Genomic DNA, 22,963 nt, shown 5'->3' on the forward strand with positions numbered 1-22,963 from the left:
GAGAGAGAGAGAGAGAGAGAGAGAGAGAGAGAGAGAGAGAGAGAGAGGCTGGAGGAAGAGCAGAGAAAGACCGAGACACAGAATCAGAAGCAGGCTCCAGGTTCTGAGCTGTCAGCACAGAGGCTGATGCAGGGCTAGAACTCAAAAACTGTGAGATCGTAACCTAAACTGAAGTTGGCCACTTAACCTACTGAGCCACTGAGGTGCCCCCAGATACCATGTCTTATCCTTTCTGGTTTTCCTTCTGGTCCAGCCTCTAACAAAGTGCTGGGCTGATAACACATGTTTAATAAATGATTTTCTAATTCAGCTAGATTAGTTTTTCATTAATTTTTTTTTCTCCCCCTCTCTTTGGTAGAATTCTTTGAAGTCCTTGGGTATTATATGGTAATTACATTTTATGTGGTCTAGAGTTAAGCGATTTGGAAATTCAAAACAAAATGAAACAAGAACACACAGTGAATGAAAATACACGCATTGCTACTGTTACACGATTACTTCTAGAGAGTACTAATGCATCTGCTATTTCTTTTGTTGAGATATAATTGACATATACCATTGTATAAGTTTAATTTTTTTAACGTTTGTTTATTTTTGAGACAGAGAGAGACAGAGCATGAACAGGGGAGGAGCAGAGAGAGAGGGAGGCACAGAATCTGAGCTCCAGGCTCTGAGGTGTTAGCACAGAGCCTGACATGGGGCTTGAACTCACGGACTGCGAGATCATGACCTGAGCTGAAGTCGGACGTTTAACTGACTGAGCCACCCAGGCACCCCTACCATTGTATAAGTTTAAAGTGTACAATATGATGATGTGATACATGCATCTATTGGGAAATATTTACCACCTTAAGGTCAGTTAACGTTTCCTTTATCACACACAATTACCATTTTATTGTGGTTGTTACTGTGGTGGTGAGCATATTAAAGCTCTACTCTCACAGCAACTCTCAAGTATACAATACAGCATTGTTAGCTAGAGTCCTCATGCAGAACATCAAGTCCTTGGAACTCATTCATCTTATAACTCAAAGTGTGTACCCTTGGATCAACATCTCCCATTTTGCCTGGCAACCGCTGTTCTGCTCTCTACTTCTCTGAGCTCCATATCTTTTTTTTTTTTTAATTTTTTTAACGTTTGTTCATTTTTGAGAGACAGAGAGAGACAGAGTATGAGCAGGGAAGGGGCAGAGAGAGAGGGAGACACAGGATCTGAAGCAGGCTCCAGGCTCCGAGGTGTCAGCACAGAGCCCGATGCAGGGCTCAAACTCACAAACTGTGAGATCATGACCTGAGCTGATGTCAGACGCTCAACCGACTGAGCCACCCAGGCGCCCCTGAGCTCCATATCTTTAGGCTCCACATATAATATACTAATTCATCATGAACACAGAATGTAATTAAGTACAATGATTTCAGTCCAGGTGCTTTTCTATCTGCTCCCTCTTTTCCATTCTCCAGGCTTCTGACCTTGACCTGGCCTTCATTTTCACTAGGACATTGCAATAGCCTCCTTTCTCCTTTCCCTGCTTTCAATTTCTCCTCAAATCTGCACGTAGCCATTGAGGGTCTTTCTGAGATACGACTTCATCATACCAGTTCTTTGCTTAGAAACTCTCAGTGCTATTCATTCCCTTTGATCTAAATCCAAATTCCTTGGTCTGGCGTCTAATATCTTCTTGGAGCTAGAATCTTATATTTTCTACCTTTATCATGTAACATTCTTCTTAATAGCCCTTGTCTTTTTTCCAAACCAAACTTCTGACACTGAGCTTTACACATAACGCTTTGCTTGGGTAACTCGCACTTTTGCCAGAAAAGTCTATTTCATTCCTTTGTACGTAAACTGTGCTTTATCCTTAACGGTTAATTTCACACTAGCGTAACCTTCCCGGATCACCTCACTAGGAAGGAATTCGCCTTTCTCTGAATGCTGACATAGCACACTGTAATGGTATTTATCACCTTCCATCTTGGATTTATTTATGTATTTATATTCATTTATTTGTTCCCTCAAAAAAAAAAAAAGTTGAATAAGGGTGCCTGGGTGGCTCAGTTGGTTCAGTGTCCGGCTTCAGCTCATGGCATGATCTTGCATTTTGCGGGGTTTGAGCCCTTCGTCGGGCTCTGTGCTGACAGCTCAAAACCTGGACCCGGCTTCAGATTCTGTGTCTCCCTCTCTCTGCCCCTCCCCCACTTGTGCTCTGTCTCTCAAAAATACATAAACATTAAAAAAAATTAAAAAGTTGAATAGAATTATGCAAGGTACTAGAGCTAAAAAAGGAATATAGTCTACTGGTGATATTGTAGTAAGTCTCCAGATAAAAAAAATACAATATATCAAAGAGGATAATGGTTGTTAAAGAAGTCTAGGAGGCCAGATAAAGGTTGGCCTAGATCTTTCTTGGGGAAATCCCGGGAGTCTCAGAGGAGTAAAGCCTGAGTTCTAACATAAAATATGTTTAGGTTAGGCATGAGCTAGCCAGGCGGACAAGATGAGGAGTTGGCAGTGGGTAAGGTAGGAAGAAGAGAGGTGGACAGCTCAGACTAGGCATAGGGTTAGAAAAAGAGCAGCCACAGGGGAAAGCATAGCGTGTTTGAGGAAGACAAGTTCCTCATTATGACAGGGAAGGATATGCTGAGAGAATAAGGAGTTGAAGGAGAAGAGACTGGTCAGGTGGACAGAACCAGCTTTTGCCTTGCTAAGGAGTTTGGGGTTCAGCCTGCCAGTGGGCACGCTGAAGGTTTCAGTCAGGAGTTTACAAGATTGGATTATGGGTTGGACTCCAGGGGTTGATGGAGGAGGATCAAAGACATAAGAAACTGTAAGCAAACTGCTGGGTGATTCACGTCTGATTCTGATTCATCTTTGTATTTCCTGCTTGTGATCCCAGTGCCAGTGCACGTGGTTTCTATACAAACTGTACTTGGCAAGAAGTGAGAGAGAAGGAGGTGTCCACTTCCAGACTAGAACACAAATAGAAAGGTGTATCCACTGTAAGCGTCCCACTTCACCTGTATTAGTCAGGTCACACAGGTAGAGGGCATTTTCCAGCTTCCTGAACCTGTCAATCCATGTCTCATATTCTTCAGGCTCGTTCTTCATCATTGGAGTCACGAAAGGCTGTGAGATTGGCCTGACCTTCAAAGCTTTCAGGGGATCTTTGGGGGCTGAAATCTCAGCAGGAGGGTTTTCTGGTTGCAGCTCCTCTTCTGGAATTTTCTACCAAAACAACACAGGCATCTCACTGGCAATACATTCACCACAAAGAGCTCCTCCAGTCTCTTGGCCAAAGATGAGGCCACACAGCTAGCAAGATTTATTGCAAGGTCTGGCTTTGTAAAGCTAGAGGATGTGTTTCAAATCCTCAGTGCCATAGGACCATATCTGCCAATTCTTGCTGGATATAAACTACTATGTTGAGTGCGCGTGTGTGTGTATGTTTTAAGAGAAGAGTGAAATCATGACTTCCATTCAGTTTACATTTCTGATTTACACAAAACAAAGGTTTTTGTAACTGAGACATTTCATGACATCCTACTCTATTTTATACTAGTGGGGTTACACGAGGGGATGGGCTTCAGGCAATGCTTATAATTTCTTGGTGGGAAAACTTCTGCATCATGAGTGTGAGATTCTTGATGAAAAGTGATTGTAACCACACTGATATGATCTTAGGCTCCTGGGCTCATTTTAACAAAGCATAAATCACCTCTGCGATCTGTCTGTCCTATTCATTTAAGAAAGGAGGCAGCAGCCCAGGGAATAGAAGTGACTTACTAAGATCAAACAGTCAATGGTAGACACAAAACTAGGAGGAGGGTGCAGAGGTCATGTACAGCTCATTGTGGTGTTCTAACCCCGCGCCCTGCACAAAATAGAGATGCCTTTAGAACAGGTAGACAAATGAGTCCCCGCCATGCCATGTAAGACATTCTGTCACTTATCGTGAAGACAGAGTGGGCATCTATTGTTTCATCTGATCAACCCCACTTTTCCAGGAATTGCCCATCTTGTCTATCTACATGGTTGTGGAGAGAATTACCATGTATCTACATGCATGGTGCAGGACGAGGCATCTAATAATGCAAAATGGGCCAATAAACACACTTTCCAGTGACTGGGGAACTATTTGTGAGAGCTAAAGACAGAGAGATAGAAAAACAGAGTCATTCTGTGTGGGAGGTAGGAACTGCAGCAGATTTTCCACTCAGTGTATTGGAAATGCAAAAAAGATGGTCTGTTGAGAAAGACAGATAAATGGATAGTTAGAAGGATAGATAGACAGAGGGTAGGAAGTTGATGGCAGAGAGAAGAGAAAAAAATATAGGAAGACATGATGTCTAAGTCCCTGAATTGGGCACACTGTTACAGTTCTATCCTTAGGCAGCATAATATGCTTGTTTACCCTTCCAGTATATTTCGTTGTTAGAGTTGGTTCTATTAATTGCAATCCAAATAATCTTAACTAATTTGCCATAGAATCATACCTCTACCTTTGGTATAATATCTGTGCTTCCCCCAATTTTCAAGTATCTGAATTTCTCCAGTTTTGTACCTTTGTCTCAAACTTCTCATATACAAGTTGTGAAAATCCCAAAGCTCTAAAAAATAAAAATTGCAGTAAGGAACCAAGTTTTGAGTTTGTTAACAAACACGGATTAAGCTGCTGCTGGGGAATATGAAGAATTGGTTTGTTTGCAATAATAGAATGCTATATGAAATTGAACCCATATGGATGACCAGCAACCAGCAAATTTTAAGAGATTAATATAAATTTTTTTTCAATGTTTATTTATTTTTGGGACAGAGAGAGAGACAGAGCATGAACGGGGGAGGGGCAGAGAGAGAGGGAGACACAGATTCGGAAACAGGCTCCAGGCTCCGAGCCATCAGCCCAGAGCCTGACGCGGGGCTCGAACTCACGGACCGCGAGATCGTGACCTGGCTGAAGTCGGATGCTTAACTGACTGCGCCACCCAGGCGCTCCAAGAGATTAATATAAAAGAATTCCTCTTTGATATATATATATATATATATATGTATTTTTCTGACCGGTGCTCATTTCTCTTCAGAAAGCTCTGAGTGCCTGGTGGAGCCAGGGAGAGGAAGGGGGTGAGGGAGGAAAGGGGAGAGGGGACCGCAGGAATCCAGGCTGGCGCCTTGCAGGAGGAAGATGGCAGAGGGCTAAGCGGTAGCCACTGCCCGATAAAATCAGTGTTAAGTAACAGCTGAAAGTTTTCATGAAGTAAATAAACGGGACTCTACTTTTTAGAGCCTTGGACCACTTTAGAAATCTGATGAACACTTTAGATAATCTACCCAGCTAAAGGCACACATGCATAGAGTTTGGTGGATGATTGTAGAGAATTCAAAGAGGTCATTGGATCTGAGAAACTGGTTTAAAATAACTTTGTAGGGGCGCCTGGGTGGCGCAGTTGGTTAAGCGTCCGACTTCAGCCAGGTCACGATCTCGCGGTCCGGGAGTTCGAGCCCCGCGTCAGGCTCTGGGCTGATGGCTCAGAGCCTGGAGCCTGTTTCCGATTCTGTGTCTCCCTCTCTCTCTGCCCCTCCCCCGTTCATGCTCTGTCTCTCTCTATCCCAAAAATAAATAAACGTTGAAAAAAAAAAATAAAATAACTTTGTATTTCTTCAGATAGTTCAACCATCTCTTTGACCACTAAAGGCAGGGAAAGGGGGGATTTGTATGGACCCGAATTAGGCTCAACCCAACAAGTAAGTAACACATCCTATACTGTTTTAGTCCCACGTTATCAGGATCAATTCCAAATTCCTTACTTGGCACATAAGGCCATCCAAGTTCTTGTCCTTGTTTATTTTCTTTCGGCCCTATGTATGCATCTTTTTCTCTCCTCTTTTTCCAGCCACATAAATCCAGAAAAAAAATAATGCCTTTATGTTTTATACATACTATTCTCTCTGTTGTAGAAGCCCTTCTTAACACTCATGCCTTGATTGGTTGGACTTCTACACATCCTTCAAGACCCAACACATTTTTCACTTCTTGTGGGAAGCCATCCCCAAAGCTCCAGGTGGATTGAGGGGTGATTCTTTGTAGCCCCTTTATCCATCCCAGCACTTATTCCAGGATATTGTGATTGTTACAGTGTCTCTCTCTTCTACCAGAGTTCTAGAGACCGGGTCTGTGAGGTAGTCATTTGTGGATCGTCAAGGTCTTGTTAGTGGCTTGGCACATACTTGGTTCTAAAGACATGTTTACTGAATGAGTAAGGGGATGAAGAAACGATTTTCTCTGGGAAAATAGGAAATTTGCTTTACCAAACTTCTGCTTCAATTTCACTCCCTAAAAATGGGGGCAGTGAATGCTGCTTATACAGGAATGTGAGAAGAATCAGTTATTGCAGAAATGCAGCAAAATCCTCAAACAAGAGGCAAAATAAAAGAGCAAAGTGTATTTTTTATAATCTTATTCACAACAGACTTAACACTCAAGGAGAAAAGCATTTGCTGTTGTTTCTTGCGTGGCAAGAGGCTTGCCAAAATGGATACTATTTTCTAAAATATTTCAAAGTGTGAAGTGCATGAAGAGGCCTCCCGTCATTTTAAGATGAATTATGTTCTAATCCGGGCATTTAAAAAACAACAACAACAGAAAAACTCAGGCTGTTTTTCAATTCTGTCTGCATCTTCTTTTGGCTAAGTGCTGGGAATATTAAAGCGGATTTTAACTGCTTGCCAGATTTTTTTTTTTTCAAATCAAAGAGCCCATTACATTTTAAAATGTGATGTCTGGGGAAAAGGTCACCCTTAGTTTCTGGAAGCTGGACTTAAGATGTTAAAATAGGTCTCATAACCATCTTTTATTTTGATGGCAGTTGGTGGATTGGTCACAGGCTTTGGAAGGACACCTGTATCCATGCTACAAGTCCAGTTTCTTGGGGGCAGATGGCAGGCCCTTCACCTCGTGTTGAGAGAGATCTGTGTGCGTACCAGCTGGGACAGGAACCAACCCACGCTCTCAGAGGTCTTCCTCCCTCCTCTGTTGGAAGAGAGTCTCAAAGTCAAAGATAGCCTGACATCAAGGTGTTGGGTGGAAATCAAAAACCCAGAAGGGAGGGCCCCACCCAGCATCAGAGAATAGAGGGCCAAGGATCGTTGAAGCCCTTCCCCAAGCTCTGGGTAGCCAGGTGCATGCCATATGTTCTGTTCTGCCTTGAGATATCTTTGCAGCTTCAGCCTGCATGGTAGTGGCAGAGGTTTCTTTTGCTTTCTTTCCTGGACAAGAAAGAAAAAAACCGAAGGGTTTAGTTTGGCCTCTTCATTTTAGTACATACACATTCCTACAGAGGCAAAGAGAATGTTGAAGCTCTGTTATGGGGTTGGCACTGTGTTGGGTGTTAGGGATCTACTGGTAGATAAAAGAGATCCAGGGGCGCCTGGGTGGCTCAGTCGGTTAAGCCACCGACTTCGGCTCAGGTCATGATCTCGCGGTCTGTGAGTTCAAGCCCCGCGTCAGGCTCTGTGCTGACAGCTCAGAGCCTGGAGCCTGTTTCAGATTCTGTGTCTCCCTCTCTCTGACCCTCCCCCGTTCATGCTCTGTCTCTCTCTGTCTCGAAAATAAATAAACGTTAAAAAAAAAAAAAAAAAAGAGATCCGGTAGCTGCCTTGATGGAGCTCACGAAAGGGAAGCAGACACTCCAAGTTATTATTCAGTTACAAACTACCAGAAACACAACAAAGGAAAATGTGAAAATATTTGAACATATATTGAGGTAGTGGTGAGAGCGGTGGAGGATATGAGAAGGCTCCTTGGAGGAAGGTACACGTAAACTGGGGACCTGAGGGGTGAATAGGAGTTTCCAGGTAAAAGTGATGCTGGTGGTGATGCTGGGCAGATTCCTTCAGATAAGCAGAGACAACAGCCCATAGCGCCGCCTTGAATCAGGAGGGCTTTTGCAGCTTGGAGAGTGGCAAGGCCCCTCCTTCCATGGTTCTGCCTCTTTACAGAGAAGCAGGAACTTCTGCCCCTCTCTCCACGCAGGTGTGTGCCTCAAGGCTCCGGTAAAACCTTTGCCTTCCTTGCTCCTTTCAGTGTTCAGAAGTGCTGTACAGGAAGAGGTTTGGACATCATTCCTAACCCAGGGGGTTCCACTGCCCAGATACTACTTGCTCAGGCTGCTGCCTTCACGAAGAGAAGAAATTTCCTTAGGATGCAGGAAAAAGACATGAGGCTCTTCTGCTGAAATCCTCTTAGGCTTATTGTGTGTATCATCCATTCATCACTAGCCGCTTCCATCACACTGGGTGACTCACTCATTTGTTTCACAAATCCATGCGATGACCACACAGTACAGATTTCTGGGGACTTCAGTTTAGATGTTTAGTGCGTTGTTCAAATATGCCATTAACAAATACCTGTTGTTCCTGAGTGGGGTCTCACTACTTTCAACAAAAATGGTTCAATCAATACATTGCGCAGAAAGGTGGAGAGTGGAGGCTCTGGCCTTGGGTTGGAGTCCCGGCTCCTGTCTCTATCAGCTGCGTGGCCCTGGGCAGGTTCCTTGTCACCACTGTGTCTCAGTCCCCACTTCTGTAAAAGCTGGATAGTGCTGCCCAGAGTTTAGTGTGAAGATTAAACGGACTAGAAACTGTAAAGTCTCTTAAAAACTGAGAACAAACTGAGGGTTGATGGGGGGTGGGAGGGAGGGGAGGGTGGGCGATGGGCATCGAGGAGGGCACCTGTTGGGATGAGCACTGGCTGTTGTATGGAAACCAATTTGACAGTAAGTTTCATATTTAAAAATAAAAAGAAAAGAAAAGAAACTGTAAAGCAAACTCCTGGCACACAGCTAGTGCTCAATAAATGTTAACTAATAATAGCAGCACCTACATAGGGATGCTCATGTAAATTAACTTACATTTCAGATGAAAAAGCCTTTTGTTACACCTTTAATATTGTACCTGTGAGCCATGACGCATCTTCTCCCTCAGTCTCTTGATGAAAGTAAGGTGACTTCATGATATCTGAAGCTTCATTACCCAGCATTAGAATAAGTACTCAGTTAGACTAAATGAAGGACCAGGTGCCCTGATTTGGAGCCTAGGAAATAAAGCCACTGAATATATAGTTCTATTCCTCTAATTCCTTTTCAGGTCCTACGGGAGGAGGAATTTCTTCTCTTCATTTCTTTATTCCCCTGTACCTAACCCAGATGCTAGAGTAAGACTTAATAGATGCTTAATGAGAATCATGATAGCCAGTTCAGGCAGCCCCTTTGAGGCAGATCCGATTTAATCAGCTGAAAATTTGCCATGGGAACCCATCATCACCTGGCCCCTGCTTATTTCGCCCAGTATGTGGAAGAAAAGCTTTCTGCCGGTGAGAAAAGGTTCCAATTACTCTGAATGATCAAGTTTGAGAGTTAAAAGGATTCTGGAAGCAGTGCGTAGCATAAGGGCGGCAAGATAAACTTTGGTGTCAGACCTGAGTGCTAAACCTGGTCCTTCCCTTAACCAACCGCAAGCTTTCAGATCCTGACGTTGTCAGTTGTGGAAAGGACATGACACCAGCGGTCTGCAATAATATTGTGGCGATTCAACAGAAAAAAGTTACTGAGAGAAAATACTTAACACGGGGAAGATGCTCCATGCAAGGTATTATTATTTGTTATTAGTGTTATCATTATTATATGATCTTAAATCTCATTTCCCCAGAAAATGAGACAGCATTAATTAGGATGTGGGCACTGTTTATTTTCTGGGCACTGTTCATGTACATTATCCCTTTTAGTATAAGAGCTAGAACCTAGTCTTTGTTCCAGGCCAGTTTCTCTTTGGTGTCTGCACTTCTCTAAGTTACATTAGAAGAAAATACAGGCTAGTCTCCCTGGTCTCTCTCAAGTTTCCCTTTCTCCCTTCTAATACCTATGAGCATATAAAGAGGTAATGGTTTGCACATGTAAAAATGGTTTGAGAAACCCGAGGCAGAACTAATTTTTTTTTTTTTAACACAGCAGGAAGGATAAATAATAACCATCTGTCTAGTCTGCCAGTTGATGATTTGTACTGGAGGAAATAAGCCAAGCTGGCTTCTAGAGATTTCCAGGTGTTGGAAGGGCCAGGTTTTACAGGGCTTCCAGTGGATTCTGATAGTCACACAGCCAGCCCTCCCTGCCCCCACCCCCCTCCACTAATGACTTGAAATCGTGGTCTTCAGTGTTGGCTGCTAATATGCTACCACCTGGGGAGCTTTAAAAATTACCAGTGTCTGGACGGCACACCAGACCAATTAAATCAGAATCTCGAGGGGTGAGAACCCAGCTCAGAACTTCTAAAGAATTCTCTAGGTAATTCTAAAGTGAAGCCACAGGAGAAAACAACTGATGTAAATAAAGACTTCTGGCCTCATTGGACCTAGTGAATGAACTTTTGTGAGAAGGAAACTAATATATGTCAGATATCTCAATATATGCCAGACATTTCTCACGTGTTTTCTTAATCTCAAGAATAACCCTGCAAGGTAGAAATTGTCTCCATCTTACCAAGGAGACTGAGGCAACACGAGGTTCAGTTTCTTGCTTAAGACAATAGAGGTAGCGTTAAGTCTAGGATTCTAATGCATTCACTCATTCAACAGCCATTGTTAAATGCTTACTGTGGTACAACAATGAACTGGACAGAATCTTCTCATGGAGTGCGCATTCCAGTGGTGAGGGCACGCAGATAGATATGTAAAATAATGTCAAGTAGTGATAAGTGCTAGAAACACAACTGCAGCCAATTATGGGGTTGGAAAGTCTTGGCAGTTGCTATTTTAGGGAGTGAATTCACCAAAGGCCTCTTAAAGGGACATTCAAATAGTCCTGAGAAACAAGGGACAAAGGTATGCAAATGTCTGCAGAAAGAGCATTTCAGGAGAAAGCTATCATAAAGACAAAAGGTCACAAGGGAGGGAGGAATGTTTGGTGCATTCAGGCAATAGCTGAGAGGGGAGTCTTGTTGATGTGGGATGGAAAGGGAAGAGAAGTGGGTTAAGTATTAACAGAACTGAAGGGCCTCATGGGCCATGCAGGTGACTGGAATTTATTATTATTATTACTATTATTAGTTTGGCTTCCATCATTCATTTCTTCTCTGGTGATTGTTCTCTTCATTATCCCCTTCTACTGATAGCAACAATATTTTGGTTGGTGGGCACCACTCTTCCCCCATCCTGGTGCTGTGGTTTGGTAAGAATGACCCCCAGTTCCAACTCCAAGCTTGGCCTCTGGTTAGTTGAAGACTATCATGGTTATCCTAATCACAGTCTTGATTCAAAGGTGGACATAAAAATCCAACCTAAGTGTCTGAGGCTAGTGGAGACATCCACTACGGTTTTTCAGCTAGCGAAATTCCTCTGGGAAGGATGGTCCAAAAGAGAGTGCTGTGAACATGCGATGAGCATAGCTGTCATAGCTATTTTGTTACCGCAGAAGAAGTGCCTGGAGTAGTTGGGGCACCACCAGGTAGAGCCTAAAGATGATGCCAGCACCATGTACAGCAGAGCAGAGAGCCAGAAAGAAACCAAATCTTGGATTTTAACGTTTAAATGACTACATCCAACCATGCTTATAGTTCTTCTTGCTGCCAGACTTTTCATTTAGATAAACCAAACCTCTTTACTGTCTCAACAGAGTTGGCTTTTCTTAGAACTATAAATAGTTCTAAGTAGGAATTACTCGGTTATTTTTTCCATAAAAAAAGGGAGGTTAAACTCTTAGTCATTTTTCTGTGTTATCTTGAGTGATAGGTCTTCAAGAGACGTTTGAGGGGATCAATGAACCTCTGAGGCTACAGCCATTCCCTCCAATTCCCCCCCATTAGCAGCTTTGCTATAGCCCTGCTCTGTGCTTCCTGCTTTTTCTTCCGCATCCTCACTCACAGGCTCCATAGTGAAGAGATTCGGTTTGGGTATACTTCATTTTTGTGAAATACTATTTTAGACCTCATACCGTAGCATGTCTGGAGGGGTCTGAGCTCTTCTGTATTTGTCTTAATGGGAGTTCATAGCATTTCTTGGATCTGTGGCTTGAAGTCTGGAAATTTCTAAGTCATAATTGCTTCAAATATTGCTTCAGCTCTATTCTCTTCCTCCTATCTTTCTGTGACTTCATTACATGTATACTGGATTTTTTGCTGCTTCCTGTATGTCTCACATACTTTTTTGTATGTTCTATCCTCATTTCTCCTTCATGCTTCAATATGGATATTTCCTACCAAACTATATTCCAGTTCACTAATCCTTTCTTCAGCTATGCCCAACCTTGTGTTCAACACATCTATTGAGTTTTTAAAATTTAGTTTTTATATTTTTTACTTCTACATATTCCATATGATTCCTTTTATAGATTCCTTTTATAGATTCCTTTTATAAGATTCTCCATCTTATCCATTTTTTATATATATTAATTACAGTTTTTTTAAAAATCCATTTCCTCTTTTGTATCATTCCTGATTATTTATAATTAAATCTGGACATTTTGTATGAATAATTCTAAAGATTTTATATGATTTTAACTTCTTCCCAGGTTTTTTTTCTCCTTTCTATATGATATTCAATTTGAATTCCAAATAATAGCTTTCAGAGAAATACCGTTCTGTCTTTTATCTAGTCTTCGGGTTGATCTTTCCAACAGGTTTGGTCTGCTGTAAACTATTCCATTCTGTATCTTAGCATAAGTCACAGATATTAAGTATTTATGTGATAATCATGTGTACATTAAAAAACGAGTTCATAGGATTCTCGTGGGTCCAAATGAGATAAAGTTTGTGATATAAGGCGTATATGTATATATACATGGATCATTTTAATAGGTTATTATAGAATCTTTGAATGAAAACAGGCCCCAGGAATGAGAAAATTCACAATTCTTCACACTCAAAATGAGTAGCTGCCTTTAGTTTCTTAAAAAGTACCTTCTTTCCTTTCATAACACTCACCTGTGGAACTAGAAAAATGGGAGATAAAATGAACCCCCCCCCCCCCCCACTGAGGGCCTAAGAGCACTTATCAGCATAGCTCTAGCAATACAGAATGGGAAGAGATCAAGGCATTAACTTTCTCAGTAAGCAACAGGCCATCACAACAACAATGCCACAATAGCATTGCCAAAGTCCTGTCATTCTGCAGAATGCAACATTGCCTAAAAACTTTTGTCAGACTCACACTTAGCCCTGTCAGAGCAGTAGGGCAGGTTTTCATTTATTTCACATTTTCTGTTCTTTTTACAGATGAGAAAAATGGGTCCAAGATACGTAAAATAAGTTCCAATATAAGGTGGTTATTTAGTTGTAAAAGTGTGACTTCAACCCTTATTTTTATACGGTTTTCTATGCCATATGTTATGGGTTAAATTCTGTCCCCCCAAATTCTTATGTTGAAGTCCTAAACCCTTGTTCCTCAGAATGTGACTGTATTTGGAGACAGGGCATTTAAGGAGGTGATTTAGTTCAATTGCAGGCCATTACAATGAGGATACCAATCTAACTGGTGTTCTTATAAGAACAAAAATTTGGGCACATACAGAGACACCAGGGATGTGCACGCACAGAGAAAAGACCATGTGAGGATAGAGTGAGAAAGAGGCCATCTGCAAGCCAAAGAGAGAGGCCTCAAAGCAACCAAGCTTGCTGACACTGACTTTGAACTTATAGTCTCCAGAACTGCGAGAAAATAAATGTCTATTGTTTAAGCTACTGTAGCAAACTGATGCATCAAATGACCCGGCTTATATTAGAGAAAGAGAGAGTGTTCGGTTTAAATATTTGTTGTTGAGGGGCGACTAGGTGGCTCAGTCAGTTAAGTGTCCTACTTTGGCTCAGGTCATGATCTCACGGTTCAGTTCGTGAGTTCAAGCCCTACATCGGGCTCTCTGCTGACAGCTCAGAGTCTGGAGCCTGCTTCAGATTATATGTGTCTCTCTCTGTCCTTCCCTACTCGTACTCTGTCTGCCTCTCTGTCAAAAATAAACAAACATTAAAAAATGTAAATATTATCTTTTTAAAAAAAATTTTTTAACGTTTATTTATTTTTGAGACAGAGAGAGACAGAGCATAAACGGGGGGGGGGGGGGATCAGAGAGGGAGACACAGAATCTGAAACAGGCTCCAGGCTCTGTGCTGTCAGCACAGAGCCCAACGCAGGCTCGAACTCACAGACCGCAAGATCATGACCTGAGCCGAAGTCGGCCACTCAACCGACTGAGCCACCCAGGTGCCCCAATATTTGTTATCTTTTGATGTACTTGTTTTGTCTTTTCAACAAAAGTGAATTCTCTGAGGTTATAGACTTCACCATGAAAAATGAACCCTGACCTGAGATCACTCTGTTGTCTTCTAGCATATTCCTTTTGTCTCTTTTCTATAATGGTGGGCTGGGGATCTACAACTACATTTCCCAGATTCCCTGGCCCACTGGCTTTAGGCTGAATTCCAGCAATGGTAGACGTTTGGAGGGAGATTGGAATGTGAGAGGAGTAGAAGTACTAACTTCCTGTTTTTGGAGTCAGTATCTGTCCAGCATCAGGGGAGAGCTATTGCTATCATGCTTTTCACCAATCTCAGCACTAATCATCTATGGAAACTCAAAATTCAGATTAACAGCTACAGCACATCCCATTCAGTGGGCCCAGTATTGACCACATGGTGCTCTGTCAGAAATCCAAGCACCAGCCTCATTTGTGAAGGACTGAGATTCAAACTATGTGGCGTTCCAAGAACTAGCTGTGTGGCGCCTCCTTCAGAGTTCTTTCTCTAGCTGCTTGGCATATTCTCGGAGATCCTAGAATCAGCTAGGTAGGAATACTAGCCAAGATCCTGCTATTAGTACCCTTTGTCTGTGTTCCTTTAGCCCTAAGGATGATAGCTGCTTCCTACAGCTACTAATACCTGGGTTACTTCCACTGTCATATTCTGAATTGTGTCTCCTAACACAGCTACCACTGGTGCCCATTAATGTTGTCTTATTTGGAAACGAAGTCTTTTTTATGTAATCAAGTTCAGATGATGTTCTGGATTAGGGAGAGCCCTAAATCCAACTAACAGTGATGTCTTTATATGAAACAGGAGAGGGGGATACAGATACAGAGATGTGAAAGAGACGGAGAGGGAAGAAGGCCAGGTGAAGACAGAGGCAGAGAGTGGAATTAAGCAACCATAAACCTAGGAATACTTGGAGCTACCAGAAGCAGGAAGAGGTAAGGAAGGACTCTTTTCTAGAGCTTTTAGCATGGCCCTACTTGGTTTCAGACTTTTGGTCTTCAGAACTGTGAGAGAATAGATTTCCGTTATTGTAAGCAACCCAGTTTACAGCACCGTGTTGCGGAAATAACTACACACACCATTCTCTTTTTGCTCTTTGAATCTCCTAATGCTTGTGCAGCCAATCCCCCAATCCCTTCAAGCTTTTGGTACCTTGTATTTTGATCCAAAAGGTAATTAGTAAATGGTTGATGGATGTAGTAAATAGAGAAATCGCAACAGCAGATTAGTATCAATGCATATTTTTTCACCTGTCATATTTAAAACTCGCTAATTGCTAAATATTTTGCCCAAATTCATCTTTATAATTTCACTTAATAATATGTCTTGGAAATCTTCCTGTATTTAGGCCAGCCATGTTATTTTACAGCTGTGTAGTTTTATCAATTGCATCGACTGTAATCTAATTAAATTGTCCCTGAAAGGATTTTTCATTGTTTTCCATTCTTATTTTTTAGTAAAAAAATGTTTTTTTGTGTTTCCATTTTTAGAAGCATTTACCAAAAAATATTGCAATAGGCTTTATTTTATTTTATTTTATTTTATTTTATTTTATTTTATTTTATTTATTTTTTTGTGAGATGCAGGTAGGGTAAGTACCTAGCTGAAGGATTCCTAGACCTAAGGGGTTGTGCCCTTAGGAATTCTAATAAATAATGTCAACTTGTATAAGTGTGCCTTATCCATCTTAAAGGGCTGTCACTAGAGAATGTTTCATGATATAACAAAACCTGAAGGACTATGCCTTTTATGACCCAACTGGCCTACAAGAATAGCCACTGAGGCAATTCTGACTCTTGCCTTTTCTTCACTGGTGAGCCATTTACTTTCCTGGGAGCAGTGAGACGAAAGCCAACAAGCAAACCACCGCAGCAAAGCTGGAGAGTCAAGAGTAGCTCTGGGAAATGAGGGGGGGCGGGTGTCTCTCAAGGAACAAAGTAACCCAACTCACCTGTAGGCAAATCATGTGGCAAATTGGAGGAAGCTTTACTCAACAGTTCAACAAAATTCTGCCATCTGTGCAGGAAAAAAAAAGCACATAGTATTGGTGGTCAGTGCAGAAGCTCTGGAAGAAATGTGCAATAAATGTCAAAGTTTATGTTGATAGTGATATTGAGGGAGCCTTTTGATACCTGTATCGTTCATGGTGTAATTCAGGACACAGAAACTACTTCAGGGGTCTCTACTAGAAAGGGCTTTCATATGGGAAATTGGGTGCTTACAAAATTATCGCAGGCTCAGTAGAGTGGAGGTTGGCATCTACTGTTCTGCTCAGGATCAGGCTTTAGCAGATGTAGTCCTGAGGAAATTCTGACTGATGTCTCAGTTGCCCATGACTGTGAGGTTGGTGACTAGGCAGTACAAGGTCCATTTTGGCTGCTGGAAAAACTGATGCCTGCCAGGGTCTGGCATGGCTACTACTGCAGGAAAATAAATATTTAAAATGTCCCTCCCCGCCCCTTCTGCCTTTCAAATCTCATGCGGTTGCATCTCACAGATGGAACTTAAATCAATTCCAGAAGGTTGGTGTCAAATATTCTTTTGTAGCCTTCCCAGGAGTGGGAAGTATTGCAATACAGGAAAAAAAACACAGGAGGGGTTAGAAGTGGGTGCTGAGTGCAAATAGACAACATTTAGTGAAATCCCAAGCAGAAACTGCATTAAGCAATATACGTGCATGTGACAGAGAGTCATTTAAGGCTGGTAAGTACTTTGGAACACGTTGGTAGTGAAAGTCACATGTATTTTCTTGCCTAACACCCACCCTCCATTTGTATACAAATATATTCTTCTCTGGGGTGAGGGACTATAATCAATGTCCCATACCCTACCCTAGCCAATGTTGTGACTCACCTTGTCTAATTAATCTCTATTTATTTATCACTTTCTCCATTCATCCCTCCCTACCTTCCTCCCTCTCTCCCATTCTCTGTCTCTGTATTTCTCATTAATTTTTTGTTCTGGGCGTGCCGGGGTGGCTCAGTTGGTTAAGTGTCTGACTCTTGATTTTGGCTTGGGTCATGATCTCATGGTTGTGAGATCGAGCCCCACATCGTGCTTTGTGCTGGGCATGGAGTCTGCTTAAGATTTTCTCTCTTCTTTTCCCTTTGCCACTGCTCATTATCTCTCTCCTTCCCTCCCTCTCTCTCTCAAAAAAATTGGGATCCTGGTTTTTTTCCAAACTTTTATTTTCCCCCAGATTTTGCATAACACCATATCCTTTCAAAATATTTCTTTTTGCTTATGTTAGCAAAAGGCAGTTTCTGTTGCTAGCAACCAAACTGTACCTGGTAAGAATTTTTATCTCCTCCTTGTCCATCAGAAGTCAAGCAAATATAAAGAGTAAGTTGTGAGATACAGAAGCCCTGGATTTTCTAGAAGTGGTCTAATGTCATGTGACAATAAGATAAAAAAATGATTCATTAGACATGCAACTGGTCTGTTTTGCTTATACCTCATAAAACTTTCCCTATACACGACATCGCAGATCAGAAAAGGTCTATGGTTGGTATAGAAAGTAAAGCTTCTAGACCTTCCTGTCACTTTGGGCACAAGAATAGATAAGACATAGGTATGCAGCACCATAAACCAGATAAGCTGATGACTTTATCAACTGCTGAGGTGCTCTGCAGGGAAAAGACAGCTGGAGAAGCAGCACTCTCGAGAAATATCTATAATCATGCAAAGATCTGATGTTAGCGCAGATCTGAAGGTGAACTACAATAAAAGAAACTCCTGTCTTCTATGCCTGTTGCAATTCTCTCCTCTTAGGAGGGCCAGGCTTCTGCCTACTGTATCTTCTGACCCTTTGAAAAACAGCCACAACAATACAACAACAGGATGCTAGTTCTGTTGATGTTTCCTCATTGTACATTTCTTCTTCAGAGCTGTTAGACGCTATCAAATATGAGATAAGGCATTTGGATCAAATGGCACCAGAAACTCTCCTGCCCCTTCTTGAATGGTGCTGAGAGGAAGAGGAGGAGACTGTGAGAAAATTTTGTCAGCATTGAAACTGGACACTGCCTGATTTAAGTGGTGTATAGGATTTATGTGACCAATGAAAACCTTAAGTTCCTTCTAATAAAATATTTTCTTTCTTCCATAGTCTTTACATTACCCTGGAACCTTCAAAGAGCCATTGACAATTTGAATGTGAGAATGGGTTCCAGTTACCATTGTAGGTGCCATAATTCTGATCACAGAGGCAAGTGCCAAACTCCCAACGCAGAGTCAGAGACGTCAGGACTGGACAACAAGGTGTGTGAGCCCATTTCTAGATTCAGGCAGATCTGAGTTCAACTTCTAACTTCCACTGCAGTTACCAAGTCCAAATGGCTTTTAGTAAGCATTCTGAGTACTTTGTGTGCATTTTCGCCTTTAATTTAGACAACTGTCCTATGAAACGTGTAAGTGAAATGCCCAAGGACATACTGATCAGTGAGGTAGCTAGAATTTAAACTCAGGCTCTTTGACTCCAAATTCTGCACGCTTAACCATTGTGCTATATGGTCTCACACGTGAATGTAATATAATTTGGTTTCAGTTATGTTTTTTTTTTCTCCTTTGGAATCCCTTGAACACGGCTCCAGTGTCTTCTGATATTTATTATTGCCGAAGTTTGAGGTCAGTCTGATTTGGGTTCATTTAAAATTAATTTTTTCCTTTATTTGCTTTGGTTTAGTTTTATTTTGTTTTTGGCCTGCATCCTTAAATAATATTCTTTGTCTCTGGAAACACAAAACTTTTGTCAGGATAGACATGGATACATTTTTTCCCCCTTAATTTAGCTTAGTCATACTGAATCCTTTCAATCTGTATACAGAGCGTTTTTTTCTTTTTCCCCATCTCTGTAAAGTTTCTTCAGCTGTGGCTTTTGTTGTTAGTTCTTGTTCAGTTTTTCTAGTTTCTTCTTCCACGATGCCAAGTCCTCTTAGGTTCAATTTCTATTCTTATTCGTCTATGTCTGCTCTCCTCCCTCATTTTCTTCTGTTTTTCTTTTCTAGATTTTGTGGAAACCTCTCAAGTTTGACATTATGCATTAGACTTTCTCTGCTGTTAATTTTCCTTTTTACTGATTCTTTTTTTATATAAATAATATTTTATTGGAACACAGCCACAGCCATTTGTCATGTGTTGTTTGTGGCTGCCTTCAGGCTATAGTGACATAGCAGAGTAGCAGAAATAGACTGTAGACCCACAAAGCCTAAATCATTTACTACCTGGCCCTTTATAGAGAAAGTTTGCTGACTTAAAAATATAATACAAATATCCTAATATCATCAAATATCCAGCAATATTCAGATTTCCTTGATTATCTCCTATTTTTTATTGAGATATAATTGATATGTAGCGTTATATTAGTTTCAGGTGTATAACATAATGACTCAATATATGTATATAGAGAGAGATGATCACAATTAATCTAGTTAATGTATATCAACACACCTAGTTACAATCTTGATTACTTCTTTTTTTAATGTTTGTTTATTTTTGAGAGGGAGCGAGAGACAGAGTGCAAGCAGGGGAGGGGCAGAGAGAAAGAGGGTAGAAACAGAATCCAAAATAGCTCCAGGCTCTGAGCAGTCACAACAGAGCCTGAAATGGGGCTCAAACTCACAGAATGTGAGATCATGACCTGAGCTGAAGTCAGACGCTCAACCTACTGAGCCACCCAGGCGCTCCAATCCTGATTACCTCTTAATACGGCTGTCGAAGCTTCAGTTTCCTTGAAACTATACATATTTTACCAAGTTCTTTCTAATTTCTTCTGTTCACGTTAGGGCTTTTCTAAATTTTGTTTTAATAGCCTTTTAATCTCATTATGCTTATTACTTTCCAATTGGTTTCATTAGAGGACATGGCTCCATACAGCCTACAGAGAACACCAAAGGTTCTCTAAATGTTTTCTGGTTTTTAGAGTAAGTCACTTCCAAAGTTCGCTGCTATTTGGAGCCGACCAGATTGCCATGACTTACCTGTCCATGGTCTGCAGGATTTTTAAAAATTAGGCCTGATAGTGGGCTTTTCTCTTTATTCACTGTCAAGTGAGGAGCTGTTCACATTCTGCACAACCCAGCAGATGAACTGAATAGTTTTCCCTTGGCCCTATTCACTGCTCATTTAGCCCTGCAGTCAAGGAGTGAGTGACAACCCTCACCGATGCCTGGTGGCCCTCGGTTGGGACCCAGGGCATGTATGTCATAATTGATACACTCCGCATATACGACTACCACGGATCCCTTTCTCTGCTCCAACCCACACGACTTTAATGTCAGGAATGATGCCTCACCAAATGCAGACATCACAGCCATGTTTACCCCTGCCCTCCTTCCTCACCCCAACTTTCTGCTCTGTCATTCCTGGGAGTTGTGCCTTCTGCATAGGTACAGGAAAGCAGTCTGTGAGGAAGTGTGCATGTGTGTATCCTTGGGTGGGGAAGAAAGGGCAGTAGTACTCTAGCAGCTACAGAAAGCAGTGTCTGTGTCATTTTGTAGTTGGTGAAGACTTGGGGCCTCCAAATCAAGGGGAAGTCTGGTGAAGGGACAAGGGATCTCCTGTCTGTTGTACTTCTCACAAGTAGACAAGGCAAAGCATGGGCGCCAACTTGCTGATTTTCCCAGATTCCATTTACTTGTAGTTGGTGAGATTACTTCTAGATTTTGACACTAGAGTGCTTATTAGTGTGTGTGTGTGTGTGTGTGTGTGTGTGTGTGTGTGTTTCGCTCTTTTTTTTTATTCAGTTGGAATTTTAATCATGGATTGTTAAGTGGATGACATTTTATATAATAAGTATTATATATCAAAAAAAATGTAAACAAAATCCTAAACACACCAAACATGCAAAATGTGGGCTATTTCATAGGAATACCCTTGTAATCTTCATGAACTTAACTACAGGTGACATGTTTCTTTGTGAGCTCCATACAGGCTTAAACCAAAAGTGTGCTGGTGCTGACTTCCAAAACCCATTAACTTTCTCCACCTTGCGAAGTTGTATGCTCCAGCCAAAAACCGAGTTCTCCAGACTTGCTATGCTTTTGCTTGCTTCGTTGTCTTGGCACGTTCTGCTTTTCCCTCTGAGACACTCCCCTCCTTCTTTTTTCTTGTTAGTTACTACACGTCCCCCACCAGGCTCAGCTGAGATGTAGGATAGAATAGTGCTGAAGGGCCAGCTCTGCTCAGACTGCTAGAATCACAGGTTAAGTCCCATGATCTGAAGCATTTGATCATTAGAGCCATGCCCTGAGGGATCCTGTACTCTTCTCCTCCAGCTGAAAGGGTACAATATATGCTAGAAAGGGGAGGTAGGTAGGCTGTCATAACAAAATACTGTAGACTAGGGAAATTAAGCCACAGAAATTTATTTTCTACAGTTTGGGAGGCAAGACGTCCAAGATCAAGGTGTCAGCAGGTTTGACTTCTGCTGAGATTCCTGTCATTAGCTTGGAGGTGGCTGCTTTCTCTGTGTGTCCTCACATGGTCTTTTCTCTGTGTTAGCCCATCCTCGGTGTCTCTGTTTCCAAATTTCCTCTTCTTGTAAGGATACCAGTCAGATCGGATTAGGGCCCACCCTAATGGCCTCATTTTATTTAACACAATTGCCTCTTTAAAGGCTTTGTCTCCAAACACAGTCATAGTATAAGGTACTGGAGGTTAGGACTTCAACATATGAATTTGGGGAGATGCAATTCAGCCTATAATAGAAACAAAGATTCAAAGAAGCCCAACTTTTGGGACAATTTACTTAAGGTCTCTGAACCTCAGTTTACTCATCTGTGACGTGCATATAAAAACATAACTCACGGGGCTTTTGGGAGTATGAAATGAGATAAGCCATGTAAAGCATCTGGCCCAAAGCTTGTGTCACATGAAGTGCCACATGCATCGATCCCTTACACTCTCAAGTCAGGAGGTTATTTTGGTTATGTTATTTAACCCAGTGACCGGGACGCTCATTCTACTCCCACCAGCTTCCTTTGTTGTCACCTTCTTGATGATAGAAGCTATGTTGTATTCTTCTTGCCTTCCAGTTAACTGTGAGAAGCACAGCCCTTCTCTGATCCATAGGCAATAAATTCTTGAATCCATACAAAAGGATTCTTTTTACATTTGACAGATGAGGAAATTAAGGTGAAGAGAAATTAGTGATTTGCCCAAGTGCATTTCCGAGCAAGAATTTCTACCTAGGCAGTCCATGTGATTCCAGAGCTCATGCGGTCTTTCCCCAAGGGCAGGGACTGAGAGGTAGAGGAGGTGCCACACCAGGGAGGAGAAGTTACCTCCAAGCCCTGGGCTCTTTTGGATCATGCCTTCCTCTGGAACTTAAGAGCTTTTGAATCTGTATCTCACACCTCTCCTGGGTCTTAGGAGGGAGGACAGGACGGAGCTCCTCAAATCCAGTCTATGCTCAGCACCAAGCCCAAGGGTGGACCTAGCCATGGAACTCAACCAGTTTTTGTAAATCCCCTGTGCTTTGCCACTATCCTATAAGCTTCTGAGTTTCCTAGACCTGTCAGCATAGTGTATTAAGAGTGAAGGCTCTGAAGCTAGAGAGCCTGCTTTTGACTCAGCCTCAGTGATGAATGCATTTACCAGTAACCTGTTGGTTTTAGCCTGTCTTTACCTTAGTTTCTTCTTTTGAAAAATAATAGTACCTACCTCATGGAGCATTCACAAGGA

The 22,963-nt window shown here is 41.8% G+C and overlaps 1 protein-coding gene across 1 annotated transcript in view; it reads right to left on the reverse strand.

Annotated features, from left to right (window-relative positions):
* The window catches only part of CUNH1orf87 (chromosome unknown C1orf87 homolog), an 81,013-nt gene that overhangs the window by 5,302 nt on the left and 52,748 nt on the right, over positions 1-22,963 (reverse strand). Inside the window, 3 exon segments of the mRNA XM_040456076.1 lie at positions 3,016-3,223; positions 7,179-7,258; positions 16,233-16,297. Of these exon segments, the coding sequence (XP_040312010.1) occupies positions 3,016-3,223; positions 7,179-7,258; positions 16,233-16,297 (353 nt within the window).

The sequence above is a fragment of the Herpailurus yagouaroundi genome, unplaced genomic scaffold (assembly GCF_014898765.1).
Source record: "Herpailurus yagouaroundi ecotype Mexico unplaced genomic scaffold, PumYag 77, whole genome shotgun sequence".
In the NCBI taxonomy this organism is placed as follows: Eukaryota; Metazoa; Chordata; class Mammalia; order Carnivora; family Felidae; genus Herpailurus; species Herpailurus yagouaroundi.